Source organism: Tyto alba, unplaced genomic scaffold (assembly GCF_018691265.1).
Source record: "Tyto alba isolate M040663 unplaced genomic scaffold, T.alba_DEE_v4.0 Super-Scaffold_30, whole genome shotgun sequence".
NCBI lineage: Eukaryota > Metazoa > Chordata > Aves > Strigiformes > Tytonidae > Tyto > Tyto alba.
Genome location: NW_024881305.1, coordinates 865,748 through 890,576, shown reverse-complemented (window position 1 = coordinate 890,576; position 24,829 = coordinate 865,748). Strand labels below are relative to the sequence as shown.

The window sequence follows — 24,829 nt, the reverse complement described above, 5'->3', positions numbered from 1 at the left end:
CTTGCACTGGGCTTTTGAAATAGTCACAAGGGGGGGCCAAAATCATTGTCTAAATAACAGCTTTTTAATATAGTAATCAGTACAACTAAAATAAGGCCTGAAAAATAAACCTGATAGTACAAAGGACTGTCTTGTTTGTTTTTAACTGTGATATTAAACTGAAGCGTCTTCTGTAATATTAGTATGGACTAAGCTGCACTGACTTGAAAACATGAAGATGAGCTGTGTCCCTGGAGCATTATGCATCACAAGGGAAGAAATTATAAATAACTTCTTTTACAGTTGTAAAATGATGCAATTTATAGCATGTCTGTGTTAGTCCAATAAACACAAAGTCTGAGCTAGGAAAGATGCTGGACCTGTGCTGAGTGACCTGGAGCACAGCAGCAGCCACAGCAGCGAAGAAAACTCAAGTCTCCAACTTTGACAGTTGTGCTGCAGCAAAACTTACGTGGACTCATGTCCTGTGGATTAAGCACCCCATGGTCTCCAGCATGACTTCCCTACATTGTTCCCATCCACCTTCTTCAATTTCAATGGCCTCTCCCCTCCATTTCCCCCTCCTGCAGCCCATTTGGCTGGCCACAGCCCACTGCATGCTGTGCATGTGGGAAGGGGCCAGCTCTCCACTGATACCCTCTTGTCCTACTGTGCCACATCTTTTCATGACACTTGGGAAATTTGTATTGTTGAGAAGTTGCCAAAGCTGGAGATTAAGTTCCAAAGCTGATGAGGGGATGGAGAAGCAGCTAGACGCACTGCAGTCATGTGCTTCCCTGCCCCAGCCATCTCCTGTTGACCAGGACACCCTCTCTTCTCCACCAAACACAGGGGGAAAAAGCAAAGTGGGAGGGGGAAGTCGAAGTGAAGATTACAAACCATGAAGTGGGATGCAGTGCTGTCCTGTAGAAAATGGAGAATGTAAATATATGGTTCTGTTATCCCAGTCATGAGGCATGGAGAATGACATTGCTCCAATTGTCTGGGAAACCTATGAAAGAAAACAAAAAGCATAGATATTTTCACTAAGCATGTGGTTTTGAAGTGTCAAATAACTGCAATAGAATCAATACTTGTTTCTCTTGGAATTGCTTAAATCCTCTATTCCTAGAAACTGCTCAATCTAATACACCCAACTCCTTCATCCTACACCTGGAATTAGGCAAAACCAACTTTATTGCCAGAATTCTTAGCTCCAAATTATCATTTCCATAGAGATCAGAAACTGGCCCTAGGGCATGCAGCAGCAGCATGCTATACCAGAGGAAAATGAGCCTGTAGAGCAGAGATAGCTTTCCTCCTTTTGTTCACAATGAAGAAGTGATTCCTCACTGCCTTGATCTGATGAGACCCCAGACTGTTTTGAAGCACTCCTCTCTGCCTCAGCATGCACTGAAGACATGTCAATGGCAAAACGTGAGCTTACTTATGCAAAGGCCACTTACGCAAGCCAGTGAGCCAGTTTTGGACTCATGAGTGTCAGAAAGGCATCTTACCAGATGTACTCCAAAATATCATCTATCTCACTAATGCAGCTGTCTGGGCAACTTTCAAAATCAGGCTCTCAGCAATTCTCACAGCTGTATTCAAGTGAATTTTTCAAACTCATCTAAATGCTCCACATTCCTCACTCTGGCCAGTGCCAAAGCCCAAGTCCAGTGGTTACTCTATGAGCTTCTGAGAGTGCTGGATCACCCCAGACAACAGGGAAAACAGAACTGTTCCAGGACAGGACAGCAATGCTGAGACACTGAATTCACTGAAAAACCATCTCAAATCCATCAAGACCAAAGTTTTAGCTCAGTGCCTGTGCTGAGATGGCTCTGGAAGCCGCCTCTGACCCGTCCTGTCTCCAGGGCAGCACTGGGTACCCCAACAGCTCTGGGAAAAGCTCCTTAGCTCAGGCACAGTGAGGGACCCAAACTGAGGCACATGGTCAGATGCAATTCCACTGAGCTTCCCAGGGCCTTCTGATTTGGGAAATGTGGTCACAGGGACCTCAACTAGCTCTGATAGAGCTACCTTGATTTAGGAGGCTTGCTGACTTGAGCTCCAGACCACACAAAAATGGTTAGACTGCTTTCAGGTTGAAGGAACCTTACGGTGCCATACAGAGCTAATAAAACTGAGCTTACTATTTCCATTTCTGGCCCACATATCATATAAATATGCCCAAAATCTTGACCAGTTTTTTTCAGCTACACTAGCCAGTCTAGTAAAAAGATAATTTTTCTGATAATTTAGGTTTAAAAGTCTCTTAGATTCCTAAACGTAGTCTTAATTCCCAAAACTAGGCTTATTTGAAAAATGTGGTCAACACAAGCAACTTGGTATAGCTGAGTTACTTGAGAAGCAACTACAATACCTCTTTTCAAGCATGTGTGGCACATTTTATGTTTTTTTCACAACTGAGTGTGAAAACACAAACACGCAGGCTAATTCTAGCAGGGTTGGACTAGCAAAACTAAGGTGTTTCAATCAAAAAGAGTAACAGAGTGCATTTAATTTTTGGAGCATTTTATGTTCTTTATGCTGCACAGACATTTTATTTCAGATTTTTTCTGCATATATTATCTTTGGAAAACTAGAAATGTTTATCCCATTCCCCGCTTGCCCTGCACTTTTTGCTGGAAGATCTTTACTGGAAGAAGTTTCAATGTCCCTCATGACCGCACCTGAAACAGTTGCTGTAGCTTAACTCAGTAATATTAGCAGAATATTCAGCTTGGGAGTTCTAGTGTAAGTAGTAAGAAGAAGAAGGAGCAACAGTGGATGAAGGTACCCTGTGGAAAACAACCTCATCTGAGAGCTAAGCTGGTAACACGCTGGACAGTTTGCGCCTCCATTACTAATTCTCAACACTTAAAACTGAAATACTTGTAAGAACAGAATATAAAGACTAATTGAATACTAAGCACTCTAGAAACAATAGCTTCAGCAACTCTGTCATTAATAGTGTCACATTAGAGTGTAGGAGCTGGGAGGAAGAGAAGGGAAAATAGACCCTTTGGGAGTAATTGTTCCCAGGACTCCAGCAGAAGGAGAACATGAAGCTGTTGCTGGAGGACACACACATCCTGGCTAACTGTCAGGCCAGAACCTGAACTCCTTCTATCTGTAAAGCAACACAAATGATCTGCTTTGCTAGTATCTGTGTGCTGATAAAATGAACCCAAAACCCAGAGAGGTGTTACAGACTGTTCTGGCTGACCACACACTACCCACCACCAAGAAACCCAGAAACAGCTCAGTCTCACCTTGTTTGTCTCTGGCAATTGGCCTGCTGTGGCTTGCCATCTGTTGTACAATAATCCTGAGCCAACTTTGTCTTGTATAAGTTTTAGATTCCCTGAATATAACATTTGTTGTGCTCTGTGCTGCCAGTTCACAGTTCTCTCAATCATATACCGTAAGGCATCCCCCTCAGGAAGCCTCACACGGATACGCTGCAAGGAGGCCAGCAATGGTAAAATCTTCTCTAAGGGTGGCTTTTCTGATCGATGACAGTGTGGACAGAGCCACACACGAGGTCCCTGCAACATGTTGGGCACCGAAACACAGCCGGTATGGAAGAACCCTCTGCAGAGTTCACACTGTATCATCGGAGCAGCCGGCTCCTTCTGGCACAGACAGACTTTCAGTTCTGTGTCCTCTTCACTAGACAACACCTTCACCTCATTTGCTGCTCGCAGAGAACGCAACGCTTCCATCTCCTTTAATCGGGCTTCCCCAAGCGTAGCCATCTAAAAGGGATTTCAAAGAAAGGGATGTAATCTCAAAAGGAACATCACTCATCAGAAGCACAGTGACCTCTGTACAATCACACTCTTCAGATATGCCAGCGAGTATTTCAGATCATTAAGAAGCTCCTCACCCCTGTACGCCTTCAAGGCTTTGAACGTTTGAAGTGAAGCAGTTCTGAGGATGTGCAGTGACGTGACTTCAATTTCCTTCTGTTTTCTCATGAGGCCCAGAGATGCAAAGTTTATTCCTTTGCAAAAAATAACCACCTAACTCTCTCCCTTCCTCTCTGTTCCAAATTCTTTATGTTTTGCACTACAAAAACAGTACCTTCATTAAAGCAGCTTAGATTCTGAAACAAGTGCAGATTTGGCTTGCAGGTGCTTCTCTGTGAACATGTGTCACATAATAGTCTGACTCTCTATAATTATAAAACTTACCCGAGCTGTTTTCAGAAATACAAATGCACCTCTGATAACCACTTTGCACAGATTGTCAAGTGCACAGGACTGTACTTTGACCTATGTACTCACTTCTGGGGTTTGTAAATACCAAATGAAATTCGGGTGTGCTCTTGAATGTGCTGTCTCCCCTTTCTACAGCTGCTCATGATCCTTTTTTTTCATAAATCTTTAGCATTAGCTGCTATTAAAGATAGCAGTATATTTTGGTTTCATAAAGGCTATTAGTAGCAGCTGCAACTAATAAAATCTATGTATTTTATTAGGTATATAAAAAAATTTATACAGGAGGGTTTACAAATATACACAAAGCAGTTATTTCACATATCATGGTTTTGAAATGTGATGACTAGAGAAAAATCAGCTATGCAAAAATTAGACAACTGTGTCCAGCATGGGCAGATACAGGAGTTGGGCACAGCACACTACATTATGTATGCACGTACAGTGCTGAGCACTGCAGCTAGGGTCGGGGTGTGAAAGTACCCAAACCTCCACGCTAAGAAGATTGTTGTTCCCCTCGTGTCAGAAGCAAAACCTGCCACACTAAGTGAATGCATTTTCCTGTGTGCAGTCCATGTGAGTATCTTTCTCTCTCTCCAACTGTTATGAGAGATTACCTAGTTGAAGAGGAGAAGTGTGTACAACTCAGAGGACCCAGTCTCTTTTCCTTACAGCACGTGTAGGGACATGGTCTACAAGCCTGGATTTCCAGCCAAGGGAAGACAAAACCAAAGCACTGAGCATACAGGCTTCAAGTAGTTGCCATAGGCTAAAAGTTATATGTCCCATACCTAAAGGGGTGATTATATTCAAACTCCACCAAGTCAGTCAACCCTTCCTCATTAATCATGGGACATTGTTTAATCTGACCATGGTGGAAGCTCTGAAATAGATACTTTGGGATGAAGCACTTTACTAGCAGCAACTAAGTCTGCTCCATCCAAAACTAGTATTTTATTGGCTTCATAATTGGCTTTCTTTAATTATTTATGGTGTTTGTTTAATTATAAATGGTTTTGGGTTATTGTATTCTTTGAAGGGATCAGACTTGGGAAAGCCCTATCTTATCTTTAATAAGGTTTTTGTCTGGTGGAGGAAAATAGATCTGAATTTTTTATTTTCCTCTGCTTTGTTAGGCTACAGCCATTGTCTGGAAAACTGTAAGGAAAACTGCTGTTTCATGCACAAAGACAACACATTTTTTCAACTAAAAGCAATTCTGGAAAGTCTGAAGCAAGCACAGAAAACCGCGGTCCTAGAAGTCCTTCTGCAGAACAGCACAGCAAGCAGAGAAGGGTGGCAGATAACACTCCTGCACGAGAGGCAGACATAAACAAAGACTCAAAGAACTTAGAAAAAAAAAAAACAGTTTGAAAAAAAATCTTAAACCACATACCGCAGATGCAGTATCTTTGCTCTCAGAGAGTGCTCTTTCTAAGTCACTCAGAGTTTCTAGCTTAGTGCTTTTCTTCTTTCCACTTGGCACTGGCTCCTTCAACTTCTTCTGCTTTCTCTTGAGATTCAGCATTCCAATATCACACCGGGGACATAACACCTGATAGACAGAAAAGCAGTATTGCCTGCAACATTTTTAATGCATTCGTCCTGCCCTAACACAGCCACATATGACTGGTTAGAACAGAGATTCCTGCAGTTTTTTCCATCAGAGATTTGGGGGACTAGAATAAGGTTATCTGGAAAATGGGGAGAGCTGGAAGGTTAAAAATTAAATTTTATAAAATGGGCAGACCACAAACATCTCCCTGTTTCATTTAGATTGCTGTATATGGAAGCAGCTGACAAACTGAATAACCTCCATGTGATTTAAGTTGCAAGCTCAGGATTCCAGGGACTGCCCTGAATTCCTGTCTGTCTTAAACAGAGAGAAGAGGGAGGCGAGGCGGGGTGGGGGGTGGAGGGAAGAGGGACTCAGCTTAGGCTACAGCGTGTGGATTGCTCAAGAACTGCAAGTACTCACACACATGCAGCAACAGATTCAGAGGGCCAGCTAAAGCTGCTACAGCTTCATCCTTATCACAGCTAAACCGGAGGTGGATGAAGCAGCTTTGAACTTGCACTCCAGCAGCTTCAGTCTGACACACTGAAGTAAATTCAGTGCCACAAATATGTCAATATTACCATATTCATATTGAAAATGTCACACTATGGCACAGCATGCTCTCATTAGCCACTGATTAAAGAGAATAGAGAAAGTATAGCTAAGTCTTAAGCATTAAAGAAGTTTAAAATTATCATTAAAAGTTGATCTAATAAAAATGATGTTAAAATAAATAATATAAACCAAAACCAATTCTGCAAATATACTTAGTATTTACTGCTACTTAAGGAGTTAATACTGTAACTCTGATGTGCTTTTGCTGTGGTATGAATGGTTGCCTTCTCCAGAGCAGAGATCTCTTACCTCCAAAAGAGAATAAGGGGAGTTCTCACACAGAAATGTGTTAGCTGCACACTCCTTCCACACTTGAACTTCTGACACCAAGGACTCCAGCCTCGGCAGGTAGTCCAGATGCACTGGAATAGATCGACCTCTCGTGACAAGTTCCACGAGTGTGTCCAGTACAGGCACACGTCCTCCAACCTGCCAGATTATAATTTAAGAAATGCTTCATGTATATAAGACATACCACTTCCATGAATCACAGCAAGTCATTTAGATTAACTGAAGGTGCAGCTTGTAAAAAAAAAAAAAATTTACTGCCGAGACAACACTTCAGTCACTTCCCTAGCTGTTATTCCAGCATTTGTGCTTCCCATGCTCTAGTCATTAAGTACACAGACAAAACTAATAAAACAATGGGGGGGGAAGAATACACTTACCAAATGACAGTTTAAAAAAAAAAAAGACACTGCCAACAATTTAAGCAGACTCTCAATCTAACAATCTGCATTCACAGCAGAAAATCAAAATAATTTTTAAATAGACCCAGAAGGGAAGTCTAACCCAGTCCCTGCCATGCCGAGAGCAAGGAACCATCTCAAGTATCCAGTGTGCCATTTGAAAGAGAGCTCTGTTCATTCACTTAGCAGCCTGTGCCTATGGCAACCCAGTTACAAGAAGTCCAGCAGTAAAGCAGCACTAAGAGGTAATTCTAAAATAGGCAGTGATGTGGGACTTGAGAACTCTTCATCCAGAATGACCACAACATCTCTAGCAGCAAATCTCAAAGTACTGATACCAAGAACTTCCTGCAAGTCACGATGACTGCAGGCATTTACTAAAATCTTCACAGAACTGGATTAAAAATTCCTGGCACATACAGACACATCTTTCCACATTCAGGAGGCAGAATTTCAGAATCCAAACCAAGAAACTGGCAAATGCCAAGAGCAATTCACTTACGTCCTTTTAAGACAGCCCTCAAACAAAAGTTAGTATTGCATGAACTTTATTCCTTCAAAATTTTAAAGCCCAGGACAAGTAATTTTTTAAGTAAAAGCTTCTTGAACTCAAAAGAAGTTTTTATTAAAAGTCCAATTTAGGTCAGATAGGCCTGAAAACACTAGTAAGTCAGGTCAGAGTTCACTTTATGGAAAAAACATGAGGACAAATGCAAATATTACAAAATATTTGGCAACTTATATCAAAATGTGAAAATCAGGGCTATCCCAGTCCCACCCTTTTCTGATCTGTGCAGTCCCACTGACCCCTGGCTCAAATACTTGTGAGGCTGAGCCATGAACCACTTCAAAGTCAGCCCAGGCTACGACTACTCACTTGGCCTTGAACTAGCACAGTGTCTGGCTGCACGAGCAATCGTGCTAACAAAAGGCAGGGAAGTGGGAATAGAGAAGAGAGTTAAGTTGACATTGCAACTGTAAAAGAAGCAAAGAACCTAAAAAATAAAAAAATCAGGAAAGGAAACTGGGAAGCACCAGAAGCCAAGGTGAAAACATGTATAGGTCTTTATCAGACTATGATTTTCATTCTGTCATCAACATTCTGCTCAGTTGAAGACTTATTTCATAGTGTGAACATGGAAATAGAAATCACACAAGCTTAAAGAAGCCTTAAAAATGGAAGAGGATGGAGGGAAGAGGGAAGGAAGAAGAGGAAATCTAGTAACTTCAACCTCAAAATTCAGACAGAATTACTACAAAATTACAAGTATTTTAATCTATGAAATCGAAGGCTGACCATACAGGAATAGAACAAGAAACTGCCTTGAGACTGGCCGTGCTCAATGGCTAACAAATGAAGGAATACCTCTCAATCACAGGATGTCCAAAATATCACTAATGATACAGACAAGGAAAGTAAGTGAATTCAATGGGGCCTCAGAAAAGGCGATTCACCACCACTAAAGTATTAATATCCTTGTATCATCAGGTCTTGGTGAGACGTTACTTGCAGTACAGTACACGAGGCATGCTCCAGAAAGGTACATTCAAAACTGGATAAAAGACAAGTCAGGAGACTTGTCTAATCAGGAATACTTCTGGATCAGGAAATGTCTTTTTTTTTTTGAAGATGCTAAAGAACAAAGTTATTTGTTTAGTCAAGAAAATGCAGGCTGTAGAAGTATTATTGGTGATTTTTAAATACTTTACAGGATTTGTTTATTCAGGAGTCTGAAAACAGAACTTCCATTGTGTCACCTGCTCCATACTCTGTGTTTCAGCAGCGTAGTAAGATGCGGAATGGTACACAAAAATATCATTACAAGGTATTTGTTACTAATCTGAGCAAAACTCTACCTTAAGTTCCATAATATATCTTTTTAACTTTAGATTTTTATTAATAGCTCCTTTATAGATTTTATTGCAATCAGTTATTTGAAAAGGTCAAAAAATACAAAACAGGTCCAGAAACAGAAGTAAAAATAGTAGCATTTCTCAGACCATACCTGCACCATGTCTGGGGCAACAGATATTCCAGATTAAGCATTCTTAATTCAGTGCAATACTGAAGCACCAAATGCACACAACAGAGTGCAGGGTGCAAGTGTGTTAACATGACAGGGGTGACTATCCCTCACCAAGAAGCCAAGAGCGCAGTTTATGTACCTGCAGAGCTTCCACTTCCTGCAGCCAGTCTTTGGCCTTCTGTACCGCGTCTTTCAGGGCGACACCATTTGGGAGATAGGCTGGAATCTCCTCGATTTCTTTCACTGCTGCTACAAGACTGCTCAGTGACTGCCGTGGTCTATGTAAACAAAACATCTCAGAATGTAAAACACTCACTGCAGTACAACTGGGGTTCTTCTACTCATCTGGCTTATTAAAACTGAAGGGTTACACCAAATAATGATGTTATGTCCAGTACTGGAGATGCATACAGTACAACCAGGAATTAGTAACGGAGGTATGCTTTTAGAAATGCCTATTTGCTTGCTGTAGACTGCTACTAGAATTATTCACACATTTGGGCTTATGGGACATTTAACATTGATGAACTTCTGAATGATAGAGCCTTGGATTCTCAAACACACACTGAACCCTGGAGGTTAAAAAAAACTGTGGATGGCTTTTCTGTATTTCACAATTTGATTCTGACATTTTAGAAAGGTACGAACACATTCTGGATCTCCACATTCTGGAGATTAAACACAATCTTATTCCAGTTTTGTGCTCTATGAAGCTTTCATTTTAAAACAGTAGGGTTAACTAATAGGTAAGAAACACTCAAATGCTTTCATAAATATGAGGCTGAGTGAAAAATTTAAAAAATAAAAAAAATGTAAAAATCAAGAATCCTGAGAGAAGAAACCTTGCATACAAGTTTGTGCCACCTTTCTGAACTTTAAGTAGACTGCTCTCTCCCATTTTACTTTATAAATCAGAAGGTCAAAGCAATGAACAAGAAAATTTTTCTCAGCAAAGAAGTATTTGGCTTACTTCCTTCTCCCCTGTACCAAATCTGGAAAATATCCTCAACATTAGATGTAGTCCATATAATAACATTTTACCAGTTGGTGACAGATAACTAAGCTCCATCTGGGCATGCATCCTCCAGTCTGACACTGGGGGAGGGAAGAAGGTGGAAAGGAAGGAAGAAGCATCTTAAAACCCTTCCTTGTGGCAAAAGGAGAACTGGCACAATGATAGTGGAGCACCACAAACACTGCAAGCCAACACCAATGTTTAAAGTCGCTCAGTCACTCATCCCCTTTTCTTCATCCCTTTCCCTTCTGGATGGCACAAGTTTTGCCTTCATGTTGTGAACTAGATGAACAAAAGAGGGCCCCTCCAGAAGTAAAGCCAAGTATTTCCATCTTAAACAGCTCATGGAACTACAAAATGCAACACTAAGCTTTAGCTTCTACCTGGCCTTTATCAGATTTCTGGCTTTGTCATCCCAGTGTTCAGAAACAGTAAGGAGCTCCTGCAGCTTCGCCATTGCTTTCTCAACCGCTGGGTAGGGAGCGAGTCCAACACCTGAGTCTATAAGACGTCTCATATCATCTAGAGTAAGAGAGTTTTGATCTGACGAAGCCAGTTGCACATCCTCGAGCCAGCGTGCCTGTTCCAGACGTATCCGCAGTTCAGCCAGTTGGGGTAGATCAACGTCAAAGTCAAAGCTGACATCCAACAGCTCCTGAAGTTCTGCAGCACTAGGCATTTCTTCAGAAAGGAGTTTTTGGCTTTGCTGCTGAAAAGCTTCCACACGATCAAGAAGATCCTGAAATACACAAATGCAACAATAAATCAGAAGAAAACCCGCTGCCAAATCTCTTAAACATTTAAGTGCAAGCTGCCTGGCAAACACCACATTGTGATGCATGCAACATGCACAGCAAATTATCGTGACATCTGGAACATTCAGATAGTGTGTCTTCAACACATAGTGTAGATATCAGCACCTCTTCATACATCACATGTCCACAAGCTTGAAGATCACAGAACAAAGGAATTCCACTCCAAATTCCTTTGAACTAAGAGACAGGTGTCAAAAAGAGGTCTCAGAAGAATAAAGAAAATCTAAAGGGAAATTTTAAGTGTTCCATAGGTGCTGTTTTCTGGGTTTGTTCTGGAATTAAGATGGCTGAAGAACAAAAAGATTAAGATTGAGGTGGCTTTGAAGAATGCTGGGAAGGGCAGGGAGCTTCTGGGGTTCATTTCTGCTGCTCTGTTATGGTTTTTGAGCTGGAACATACAGTCCCAGTAAGCCACAGACATTTTACTCTCTCATGCAGTGCAACACCTTCCCTCTCTCCGTATGTTCAGCAGCTAATTACCCCAAAATGGTACCTCTGTGGCTGTTTGCAATTCACCCAGGATAATGGACAGTTAGGCAGAGTAATCTCACTGTAGAGGCTGGAATTATTCTCTATCTAGCCATCATGCCCAATGCTTCTAGTACTGGCTGAAATTCTATTCCAACAGTAAGTTTTTCCTTCACAGCTGACATCTGGGTATTTTGCCAATGAGGTTGTTTGCCAGTGTAGGCAATCTCGCCCATAATGGAAATAAAGCCTTCTTAGAGATATATTAAACTGTGAACCAATCTCCAGTAACTGTTGGTCATTTATATTAACAGCTTAATTTGCATGACTACATATAATTTATGATTGTTGAGAATGATATAAAAGAATACCCTGACCATATGTGTCTGATATTTCCCTGTACAAGAATGCCAGATGGAGAACTGTTTGCATGTCTGGCATTTCTGAACTGCTTTTTAAATAGTGAGATAACTTCAGAGTTACAATGCTATAAACAAACAAATAGGATTACATAAAATTTCATTCACACATTCCAGACCTGATAAAGCTTCAAAAGCAATAGTCATAAAGCTGAGTTGAACTGGTCTGTTCTGATTCAAAGTTACACGATACTGTCCGGTCTCTCAGCACTGTGTGGACACTGAAGTGATAGTTCAGGAGCTGGAAACTGCATCTCCTGGTTCTAAGAGTCACAAATATACAAAGCCCTTCTCCTTTAAGACAGAAACTGCAGCTGTCCAGAATTTCCGTTCCTTTTTTTTTCTTTATATATCACTCCTCAGTGTGATATGCAACATTTTGGCAAATTCTAAAACCAAATCTTGAATTACTTTCAACTTATCTGAGGACTGATCATCTGGTAAGCAAATAATCAGCACTAGCTGACGGTAGTGGGAGACAAAGTGATCTGACTCACCATCAGCAGCAGGTACTCTGCTAAAACAAGTATTCAGGCAGCCTAGGCTGGTAGCTTTGGCTAAGGTTATCTGTGTTGTTTCCTGGAACGTGGGTTGATAGCATGAGGAGGTATCTAATTACAGGACTATGAGAAAGCTGCTTCTGGATTAACAAAGAAGGAAAGTGATATGAATGGGAGAACTGTCTACTCAGAGTATTAAGGAGTTTTGAATATTCTCAGATAAACCTGGGTTCGCTCTTAAGAGAAGACTAGTTAACTGGCCCCAAACTTTTAACCTGCAGTTACCCAGGTCATCCTGCCGCTTTTTTTGCATTACTTCATACAACATTAACATTTTGTTTCCCCTACATAGTATAAAAATCTACTGACCATGAACACGAGCAGGTCAGAAAGCTCAGTTCTTGTGCAACTCACATGTACAAGTTACCCAGGCCTGCCAGTTTACAGGTATTTATTCTTGGATCAAATAGTAAGATAGGAGATTAACGCTGTGCAAATACATCACTATGACAAACGGTCATGTTCTTTTGCCTAGAATTTTGCAAGTTACCTTCAGTAATGGTGTCTGACTGAGAACACAGGGTAGAGCATACAGCTGCCTCACAAACAACCGGAGCTCATTCACAGTCAGCTGATTTTGACACTTTCCTCCTCCAGAGCGGTACCTACAATTACACACAAATCGAGTTTGTTGGATGCCACTAAAAAAATAAAAGAAAATCTAAACTTCTCAAACATCTGCTTATGATTTCTTGTAAGTCAAGCTTTATGCACAAATAACAGAATATTCAAAACCATCCAAGCAGCCTAGGGCTTAACATACATGGGAAAACTTCAGTTAGCTATAGCAGAATAAGCTATTGTTGAAAATATTTTTACATATTAAATAGCACTCTGGAACAACTACTCAGCCTTGGAAGAGCACTGGTTATTATGGAATAAAATTAGGCCTTTTTCCAGAACACAAAGTAATTGTGGATAAACTATTTAGTTATGTTGCAATAGCTATTGTAGTAAGCTCTACCCATGCCCATACCAAAAGAGAACAAATCCCAATTTTGAATGGGTTTTATATTTACAGGTTGTGTATGCACTTCTGAAAAATCCTTTTTACGCTGAAATCATCATTTTCATTTTTATCTAAAATCTTTGTATCAAAGGAGTGGCTTATAAGTGTTAACAAATTGGCTAATATTAAAAACCTCTCTAAACTCAAGCCAATATTATAACTAGGTCTGAGAACCCAGAACAGAAAAGGAAAGAAATCTTTTACAAAGCTGGCTCCAATTTAATCCACAATATGTCATTTAAACAAAAGAGGAAAACAACATCCCAGCAGGATATGCCAACATGACTGGAACGTGAACACTATAAAATACATTTTAATTTACCATTCAATGTCATAAAAATAAGCATTTTTAAAGGATATGCAAGATCACATTGGGAGTTCCAAAATCCATGGTAAACCGAACAATAAAATTAATTCAAAGTCTTAGGTACAACACAGGCTGTTTTATGGTCTACAATGTTATGCTATTTTTTGTGGAAGTTCTGCAGTATCTTCCAGGAAAAGGTGCAAGTTTTAAAAATAAGTGTTTATGTACACATACATACGCACGCACATATTTGTGTATATATCTAAACTGCAAAACTAACTGTCACAAGATGTTTTTGATAACCAGAAATTACATGAGCCTGAAAATAAAGCAGTAACAGATGAAAACCCCACATCCATCCAGGGCTATTAATCACAGAGATCTCTAAGAAGCAGAAAAGGTATGAAAACTGGAGAAGGAAGGGGATAGATAGTGAGAACATCCCTTTGTACTTGCCCTGCTGTCATACGGTTCCCTTCCAGCGCCCGAGAGGAATGAGGGCTACACTGTCCTTTGGTGCCATTCAGACAGCTGTTCACAGAACAATCTTCCAAACAGCATCTGTTAGGACTGCTTAGTCACTCATCATCGTGAGAACCAACAGAAATAGGGAAGTACAGCCCATCTGCATTTCTTCAGGTACTACAGAAAAGATGGTGAGCAAGAGCTACAGGATTTTCTCTAAGAGAGTATTTATCATCTATCATGGTCTTTTGTCCCCAGGAACTGTTGTGGATACTATACAGGAGGAGGTCCTTGAGTATCACCAACTACCATGATTAACAGGGATGACCCTCCCAGTTGAGTCAAGTCTACTGCACGGCTCTTCCAAACTGAGGATCAGAAGAAAATTCTCAGTCCAAAATGGAAAGTTTGTCAAAAGCATGAACCAAACTTTAAGCAGAATCCACAATCTCTCATAGCCAATACATGGCAATCGGCATGATGAAGGCTGCCCAACATCCTGCAGATATGTGAACTTCACATTGATGAAGTTGTATTTCTTATAACATGTATTAAGATTTTAAGTATATTGTTCTCTTCTTTGTATCTTCCTACATAGGTTATCAGCACTCCCCTCTTCAATCTTTTAAGAAAAAAAAAAATCAAATAGCATGGGTTTTTAAAGTTCTAATTATGAAGACATGCAACTGGATTTCTCCCCGAAACATGCCAAAAAGATCAAAGGAGAATTAATTGGTGAGAAAAGGGCTAAAGACACTTTCAGAGCAAATGAGAAATGCAATCTAAGCACTGCTTGATCCTGTGTTGTGCAACACTGGGTGGATTATTCATCACAGTCTGTAAAGCTGAAGGAGCTGTGAAGTACAGCTGTGAGAAAGGCTGATATACAATCACAGTGTGACAAAAGAATGGACCTCATTAAGGAGATGAAGATAAAAATTTCCCCCTGCTCTCTGCAGGCCAAACAACATCAGGTACATGTTAAGAGCAGGAAGGACTCTTGGAAGAGCTTCTCTGGCACAGAACAGCTCGAAAGGGCCTGGGTGCTGCTCCAAGTTCATTATCAGGAGGCCTAAGCAAATACCAAGGATGGGAGAACATACAGACTGGGGATGCCAGAATGAGAAGAGATGGTTCAACACTAAATGAAGGAAGAGATTAGGAGTGGACAAGTTCTTCAACAACAGTGCCATGAATTCTACTTAGGAAATTATCTACCTGGCAGAAGTCCTGTCTGTTGGAGTGCTGAATTTCCTGTTGTAGTGTTTTTATGTTGCTGTGACAGAGGCTTCATTCTCTTCTGTTTGCAAGACAGTGAAGGCCAATTTTTATAAAGTCCTTGCTACAAAGACTTATGCAAGGTTCATTAGGAAGGGAAAGCGCAGATACAAGAATCATGTCTAAATAGTAGTTGGGTATTCTACTACCAAAGTCCTTCGAAGTCAGCCTTTGAAGTACTTCAAGAACACAGGGAGTGACAAGCTACAAGAATCCTGCTGAGGCAGGCAACATGCAGAAACCACACATGTGCAGTTATACCAGCACAAAGAGCAACTGATCTGACAAGCACCATGTTGTTCAAAGCAGCAGAAACACATGAAAATTGTCCAGCTGGGGCAAAAGAGAGACAGTTTTTCCTGAAGTAGTCCACACTGTTAAGATTGTTGGACTTGAGCAATATTGTCCTCTACATACATAAACCCAGGATTTTCTTAGAAACCTATCATCCCACAAGGCTAAATGCTGCCATTTTAAGTCTGAGTAGAGAATTTGCAACAGAAGATGGTAATTTGTGATCCTTGAGAGAAAGGCTAGTACAGTCACGATCAAACCGATGCAATGAGGAGATCTGGCTTTGTCCTTCTGGATCTTCTGACTCATTTCAAACATGGAAAGTGCTAGCAGGACCAGGCAGCCAGACATTTAGTTCATAAAGAATATATTATCCAAACACTGCCCTATCTTCAAATTCCTCCAGCAAATGACCTGTCTAAAAGATTTAACGTAAGTGCTGACAAAGAAAGAGCAAGTATTTTTCAGAGATCTCATACAATATTCCCAGCAGCAGCAGCTCAGGAAGTTAAGACATTTATTTTTCCACAAGGCATAAAGTGTAATGAATATAATGACATAGGCACCACTGACAGATTTTTCAGTCCCCATGGCACAAAGACAAGTGGACTGTATCTTGTTGGGTGTTGCTCTGCCTGGAATTATCACACCAATTTTTCCTTTCAGGGAACATTAGAATGAATTTACTGCCCAAGTGTCAAACACAGAGGAAGAAGAGATTGAAAGCTCAGGAAGTTTAACTTAATACATGCAGTAAAGGTGAATCTCTCTGTAAAAGATGGCTCTCTTGAGAAGACAAAAAGATTACTTTCATTTTTAAGTCTTACAGAACACTGGCATCTATCACTGGCTACAGGCATCTATCTTTAGTGACTCAATTTTGTTGCAAACACATGTAGTAACATTTACCTGGTTTGTCTTTTGCCATTAAGAAGCTGTTGCGCAACTGAGGCACATTTGTCTGCATCCTGTGTAACCAGTCTGAGGTGTCGCAGTAGATCATTGTCTGGAAACTTTTTCATTTCTGATTCTTCTATCAAAGCCTTAAAACTGATGAGACCTTTTCGGAAAGATATTAAGTTAACAAGAGTCTCCCTCTGTGATGTATTTTAAATGGTAAGGCTGAATAAGACAACAAATTAAATATATTTACACTTCAACTTCAGTTATATTTTGTGTCAAAGTGATTTACAATCTTCTCATACAGAGACAGTTTAGCATAATTTCTGGGACTATAACAGCTAAAATATTTACCTTAAAACATGAAATTATATAGGATTTACTTTGATTGTCACATAAGACATAAGTTGTTAAGGTTCAGAAACTAAAAACTGAAAAATTATCCATTTTAAATGTTGCAGACAAAAGGTAAGATAATTACTTTTTTTATTGTTAATTTTTGCCTCCAGAGCTTCATTGACGTTGGAAGCCCATTCATTGTATGATTCCGCACGCATCTTCAGCGCGTTCATCATTGGATAGAGTTCCTCCAGAGTATAGCGGTACCTACAAGTGACACAGAATTCAAACTCTTCAGCAAAAAATATGGGGGAGCAGGAGGGTGGAAGGGAGGGGCATCAAGATGTGATGGTCCATACAACACACATATGATCTACTATGCACCCAGGATTATATAATTAAGACCTACAACCACACCATGTTCCTCCCAAGACAACATCAACATTGCCATTGCATCAAAAAGCAATTTCAACATTACAATTTAAGCAATTGTGAAATTATCTTAGGACAAATTACATTCATGTATGACAAAGATGTAACAAACAACAGGAAAGGAAAGATGACAACAGGAAGAAAAGCTAACAAAAGCAAAAAAATATTACTCAGCAAGGACTGGATGTAAGGGATGATGACCTTGTTGCTATAAATAAAAAAAGCAAACTAACTTATCCAGCATTTGTTGTCATTATAGAACAAGAAGAACTGAATGCTGAAAAGAAAGAGTCTTTGTATATGAGCACAAAAAAGGCACTTTGTTTTGGGGGCAACTATATTTGCAAAGGACCACTGACAAAAGAGAGTAAGCACTAAATTATCAATCCACAATATCTACACATACAATAAATATCTCCAGAAGACAGTATTATTTGCTATCTAAAGCTTACCCCAGTTTATATTTGTAGGTGGGACAGGAACAGAGATCCTTGACATGGTACAAGCATACCAATAACCCAGGTTTGCATGGACAATAAACAGCAGACATGAAGCAAGTGGTTTTACATTTTAAGCACTGTCGCTCATCATCAGGAAACAGCTCAAACGCCACTCTTTCCGAGTCAGTCACTCCCTGCAAAAGAGTATGTTACATCACTTCAAAGTCTAATGAAGAGGTGATTATTCCAAGCTAAAACATCAGAAGCTAAATTTATCAAAGGAACAATGACATTTAGAAAGAAGATATTAAAATCAGATAGACAGAAATCTTAGTTAATAAAAAAATCATCTATTCTGACTAAATTACTGAAAGAACAAATATTACTTTAAATGAGACGTTCTGAACAATATTAAAGGGCAGATGCTAAAACAAGATGCACAATAAACAATCTTTACCCAAGTGGTCTTCTGAAACCAACAATGCTACTCAGAAGGGTACTACACAGCCCTGAGCCACTGACAACACAGTACAAGTCCCAGCATGTTTTCACACCACTGTTCCAACTGGTCCTTCATTCATTATAGTATTATTTCCTAGAACTCACCAGTTTATCAACCTTCTCACGCAACCTCTTCTCATCTTCAATCATAATAGCCATGTCTTTCTGAACTGTAGATGCTACCACAACATCAAGAACATCTGCTTTGGAAGCCATTTTACAGATCATCTCATCATGAGAAAACACACAGTAACGGTTTAGCAGACGGTAATGCTCCACACATTGGCGACCCAATGGTAGCTACATTGAAAAACAATAAATAAATGAAGAGGTCATTTTGAAAGCTACATTAAGATATGAACTTTTTATGTTACTAACCAAAGACTATCCAAATGGAAGGCCAAGACAAATCCTTCTAGCAACAATATTAATAATTCAGAATGTAAAGCTAGAGAAATCAAGACCCTGAGTTCTTGTAAACCAGGACTGATTGTAACTCTTTTACAGTGGACACTGTGGATGCAAGGTGTTTAGCTAGGTTCACAGGGGAAATGCACTATCTGGAAGAAATGCAATTAGGGGTAACTAAATCACTAAGCCACAGTAGGCTCAGGAAGACTCAAGTGTCAATGGAAAGAGTACATATGCTTGCCCTACTCTTACCACTCGAGGGATGCCCCAGTCAAAGGCAGGTTGCAGGGAATGCTTGACCTTTTTCCTCAAATGATATGGCTGTTTTATGTAGGACATGAACTGTGCTGCCACATGAGAAATTGCTGACTCCATGAACCACTGAAGTCCCTAACTAACCCCAGGCAGAGTAAACAAATCATGATGAGCTAGGCAGGTTACTCATAGCTTTATTAAGGCTGTCAGTGGCCAGGCGGATAGCAATTCTCAGGTTACAATGAGGTTACGTGTCAGTCTGGTATGAAACTCATGGAAGGACCAGAGGAAAAACAAACCCAAACCAATGGATATGTGAACACAGTCACAGTGCAGAAAGCTTTCTTCCAATTTTAGTCATCTCCTACTTTTAAGTAATATTTTTTAAATCCAGCAACATTTTTAGATGGGCTACATTTACAAATAACTAAGACTTTATCAGGAGAAAACTAAATCAGAAGAGGAGGAATTTGAAGTATCAGTAGCTTCAAAGGATCTTTCTGAGATCAGGCAACACTGTGTGTCTGAGAAAACTGCTGGAAGGGAGAAATGATTACTTCTAACTTTGGAGCAACTACTCTCCATTTGCTTTTATTTAGAAAAAAAGACAAAAAACTTAGTAAATTACTATGACCTAAGAATTGTAATATGTGCCTACCTCTGTTGTTTCAGTGAGCTGAGTGTGCTTACTGGGAATGAAGAAATGGTCTGTAAACCTTCTGTCTGAACATTAAAACCTTCTGTTCCCTTCTCATTAAGGTGATCTTCCCTAAAAACCTACACCACCTCTGCTGTCCAAGAGGATATACTCACATCAGATGCAAGTCTTCTAATTATTTTTTCCCCAAGAGGACTATCAAAGTCTCTAACTGTTCTTAATATGTGTTAAATGTGTCATCTGATTTAATCACAGAAGTTAAAGTAGAAAAGAATTCCAAGTCAGTTTTGTTTTTCAGCTGTAGAAAGCATCTCCTAGAAAATTCCCAGTGCAATAAACAGAGAAATTTAATTCCAGCTCTTGATGATTTGAATGGTATTTGGGGATACAAAAGGAGTAGATTCTAGCAGCACTGGTGCTTCTCACATTCTAGGCGTGTATAGGACCTGGCCTACCTCCTGTTGTAAAAGATATATTGGCCCTAATGTCTAATATCAAACCAAACCTTAGGAACAAGAGAAAGCCCACAGTTCACTTCACAGAAGAAATACCTTCAGCAAAACATCATGCTTCCAGTAACAGGCTCCTTCTGATTTGAGGACTAGGTTTGTGCATCAGAAGTAAATTAGCATTGTACATCAGCTATGAACAACTTTGGAACTGAATACTTAATGAAAAAAATGGTTTTGGAACATACCCAATCAACTGTGCAGAAGTTCACAGCTTCAGCAAAATTGAAACCCTGATTGAAGCCACTGTGATAAGCTCTTGGAAAAGTGATCACAAACTCTCCAGCACACTGATTGGTTCGATAAACCTAGGAGAAAAGACAGACAAGTATTAGGTCAAACCTAAACAGAACTGAAAGCTGTGAAGAGAATATGGATTTCCAATTCCCAGTAACTTCTGTGATGACTTCAGAGAGTTTTAAAACGTAAGTCCAAGAATTACAACTGGCATTTGGTAACTTGTCATGTAAAACCCTAGAAAGCAAAGGGGTTTCATTCAGTCATACCCACGCTCTAAGCCATTTTAAGTGAGCTGTCTGTGCCTTTTGCACTTTGCTAACTCTGTGCACAGTTGCACAGGTAAAACACAGGCAAGGCTCTCTTCAATGTGCAGCTGAAGGGGAAGAGTGATTTGGAACCTACCCATAAATCCATAATGCTGTATATCTAATACTTTTGGTGCTATACAGTCAGCATGAAAGTAGGCAGGTCTTCCTGCACCTTTCAATTTTGTAGTCTCTCAAAGCATAGTAGACACCACAAGTTTTGCTACTTTTTCCAGATTTTCCTTTAAGTCCCAAAGTCAGCTAGCCAAAAGCTAATTAAGTTGTAAAGGGACATAATTCCCATGAATAATCTAGTATGGAATATGATGGAAACAGATGAAAAAATGTTTTTAAATACCTAAGAATTTGTCCAGGAAAAATAAGAGGATGTGGATGACAGATAAAGGAACAAGGGACTTTGGTCCCTTGCCAGAAACTCTATGCCAAAAAAAATGTGTCTGATTAGACAGACACAGGAAGAGCTCCTGCCATTGTTTCAAAGGTCAAGACTAAACTTTCCAGCTGAGATACAGAAATAGAAATATACTAAGGTGAATCTCCAGAGAAGAGTCTGCCAAGCAGTTCCAAAAGCAATGATTCCATTGCCCATCTGTTCATACTGGCACATTATACTAGACAAGAAAGATACAACACACACGGAAACTATCACACCATCTCTGTAATAAAAGTGGCTTCAGTCATCAGCTTTGAAGTAGAATTCAGTGCAAATGAAAGAGGGTTGGGTTTGGGGGAGTAGCACAGGAGTCCAACAACATACAGGTACTCCGTGGGCCATCAAAGTATTCGGGTTCATTATGGTGACAAGTTGGTGCAAGAGATCTGGCTGAGATTCAAACAGCTCTGGAGCAAGCTTCTTCATTACATCCTCCAGCTGTTCAGCTGCATACCCTGGGGCTCCATACCACGTTTTAGGCTCCCCCCTGCAAGATTATTAAAAAAAGTTAAATTAAGCAATCTTGTAAGTTACATTTTCAATCTTCTGCTTTAAAATACACCATGTCAAAAGAAGAGTATATCACCAGGAAGGAATGCAAAGATTATGTACCTTCCTGAATCTTCCCATTTTACACAGGTCTCTCATCCAGACCTAAGTTTTTAACTGCCTACATTTCTGAGCATGTACTTAAAATATTCGGGAGTGGGGGGCATGGGGGGGAAGACTGAAGAAGTCCTCAGTGAAGTTCTGCTGATTCCAGCACAATTTCAAAATGTAAGCTATTTGTCTTTTACCATGAACACAAACTCCCTCTTGGATCTAACAACCAAAGCAGTTCTTTCTGTCTTGTGCATAATTGCCATTAAAGCAACATATAGTAAGTAGAAATTAAGCTTCCAAATTATGCAAAAGACATCAAGGAGAAAAAAACCCAACATATCCAGAGTAGGAACAAAGAACTTTTAGCAACAGCTTAACTCAATGCAAGCCAGTTAAGAAAATTAAGGTTATGCAGATGTGTTTCAGTAGATTTTGTTTCAGGTTTACAATGAAGCTGGCTCACTGCAGCACGAAGACGAAAATGCCATCCAATCCCTTATGAAGAACTATGTTAGAAATAGTATTTGGAAAAGAAGATAACAGACAAATCACCTTTTCCCAAAACTCCTGATGAGCTGGCAGAGTAAAGTTGACTCAATAGTGTTTCATTTTTTCCATAAATCATGAATTAATTGGGAGGACTTCAGAATAAAAGAGTGAGGTATGAATCCAGAAGCATATGCCTCATACCTAGGAACTTACTCCTGTACTTAAACAGCACCCCTCTGTCATGGTGAAGAGGACAGCTAGCGGGAGGGACTATGCAAAGGCAGCTACACTGTTATCACAAGGAGTAGCACAAGTAGAGGCATCACTGTGCAGTGTTAAACGACTACGCAGCCTTGGACCTGGTCATCATCTTGGAACAATTCTATGAATTCATGAAGACCAGCCACAGATGCAACGAAAAACTTCTTGTGTCCTGATGAGGTTAGTCAAGAATTCTGCTCCTTGATACGTCAGTGGATTACAGCAGTTATGAATGATGCTAAACTTGGACCAGGGTACTGGTACCAGGTGTCTTTGGACTTCAGGAGAACAGATAACAGAGAAAGATACAATTCTAATGTGTGTGTTAAGGTGTCAGCCTTATGAAGCCAGCAAACTGCAGAGTGGATGATGGTGACACTTCTTTCTGCATTGATACCTGACAGCTCCACATTCCTGCCTTTTGAAATACCAGCATCAATAATGGTAATTCTTCCTCTGATCAGGACTGACATCTTATTTATTTGCAAGCATCTTTAGAAGCAAAATTTGGTTCTTCTTTTACCATTTCAAGAACTAGCATGGGATTTAGAGTCATGCAGCAGAACTATTGCCTTCAACCCTATGAAAGGTCTGCTGCTGTAGCCTGGTTCACTTGGGACTATCTGCTTGGACCAGGACATAAGGTCCTTCAAGGGACATGGGAACAATGAAGATGGCCACACCATCCCTAGTATTTCACAAGAACAAGCCCTGCCTCCTGAAGTCTTTTCAGAGTTTAGAACATTCAGCAGCAGGTCATTCAGATTGACTCTTCTGGACAAGAACAGCATTAACCTCAACTACATACTGCTCTTGAATAGGCTAAAAAACCCAGACATTGAAGAGAAATACAGAATATCTGCAAATGAAAAGGCATCAAGGACTTTCATGCTGGAGGAGGAATTAAATTAAAAGCAGGTAGGGCAACTTTCACATGTCTGTGAATTGAATGTATGTACATGTATGTGCACATATACATGTATGCCCTTACTTATCTTTCTGGCCTTGACTGCAAACACTAATGCAATTTGTGACAGATTATAGAGGACATAATGTCATTCTAACAATAGTGAGAGAAGCTCTCTTAGAAGAAATTAAGTTTCTACTGCAAACAAAAACATTCTTCTCCTTCCACAGTCTTCAGCATGGTTAAAGACCCAGACCAAAAAAAAAAAAAAAGCAACAAATTACAGGGAATATAATTTTTACAATGTAATCCCGATCACTCATTTACTTAGTCTCACTCAAAAATTTGTGTTAATAATGTCAAGTACTAAGAAAATAAGTGAATTAAGTTACTGATTACTTGGACTGTGCTACAGCAGCAGCTACTTCAAGGAGTAGCAATTGAATAACCAATCAAAAAAAGATGACCTCCTGAGCAGTAGGTGGGATATGGTCTTACCATTTTGCTGGAATACTTATCTGAACAAGGAAAAGGAAAGCTTGACAGGTTTCAGGAAGAGTGACAAGAATAATTCAAACTCTAGAAAAGCTGTTATAAGGTGAGAAGTTCAAAAAGTTCAATCTATTTAGAATATTAAAGAGATAGCAAAGATCTGTCCTGATTACAGTTGACAAGCACTCACTTAATGAGAGGATTTATGATAGAATGATCTAACAGACAAAAAACATATGCAGGATCCTAAGTCTGTTAGTTGAAACTAGATGATTTTAAAAAAAACTTGCATGGTTTTTAGCTTTACATTGAGCATAATAGAACACTTGATGGAGTATCTGCTGCATCTCTCATGGATTTTTTACAACTGGGAATGGATGTCTCTTTCCAAAATACAACATCTTGTCCAAAAGCAAATCAATGCAGAAATCACACTGTGTCAAAGTTAACGCTGCTGCTACAGGCTTGCAAAAGTTATTCTGGCCTGAACTCTATGCATCTGGTTTTAGTCCACTAATTAAAAAGGGAGACGGGGAATGAAACAGAGATTGCTTCTCAGGCTGAGTTTATTCCTCAAACTCACCAATGCAGATAGTTAATTGAATAGCTCCAGTGGTCTTCTATATGCCAACAAAATGAAGAAAAGCACATTCCTACATATAGCCAAGGTAATTTCATTCCACATATGTCTGCAGTGATGTGAGCAAGAACAGACTGCTCCATCACAGGCATGTTGTTTAAATTCCAGCCACTATCAAGGTATTCCTGAAAATGGAAGAGAACAGTCCCAGGTTTATACAACATGAAGTAAAAAACCCAAGAACGTAAAATTGCCAAAAGAGCAACAGAAGAAAAGCATTTTTCCTGACTGAAAAATGTAAGAAACAGGTCAATGAATCAAAAAACAAA

The 24,829-nt window shown here is 39.8% G+C and overlaps 1 protein-coding gene across 1 annotated transcript in view; it reads right to left on the bottom strand.

Moving 5' to 3' along the window:
* KDM5B (lysine demethylase 5B) overlaps positions 1-24,829 on the bottom strand; it is a 58,378-nt gene that overhangs the window by 3,041 nt on the left and 30,508 nt on the right. Inside the window, exons 11-24 of the mRNA XM_042800040.1 lie at positions 24,504-24,685; positions 21,493-21,655; positions 20,358-20,477; positions 18,442-18,636; positions 17,848-18,029; positions 17,106-17,230; positions 16,634-16,784; positions 12,862-12,976; positions 10,493-10,848; positions 9,234-9,372; positions 6,628-6,807; positions 5,602-5,760; positions 3,258-3,743; positions 880-991 (exon numbers count right to left, since the gene is read on the bottom strand). Coding sequence (XP_042655974.1) covers positions 880-991; positions 3,258-3,743; positions 5,602-5,760; positions 6,628-6,807; positions 9,234-9,372; positions 10,493-10,848; positions 12,862-12,976; positions 16,634-16,784; positions 17,106-17,230; positions 17,848-18,029; positions 18,442-18,636; positions 20,358-20,477; positions 21,493-21,655; positions 24,504-24,685 — 2,665 coding nt within the window. The remainder of the gene's footprint in view (positions 1-879; positions 992-3,257; positions 3,744-5,601; positions 5,761-6,627; positions 6,808-9,233; positions 9,373-10,492; positions 10,849-12,861; positions 12,977-16,633; positions 16,785-17,105; positions 17,231-17,847; positions 18,030-18,441; positions 18,637-20,357; positions 20,478-21,492; positions 21,656-24,503; positions 24,686-24,829) is intronic.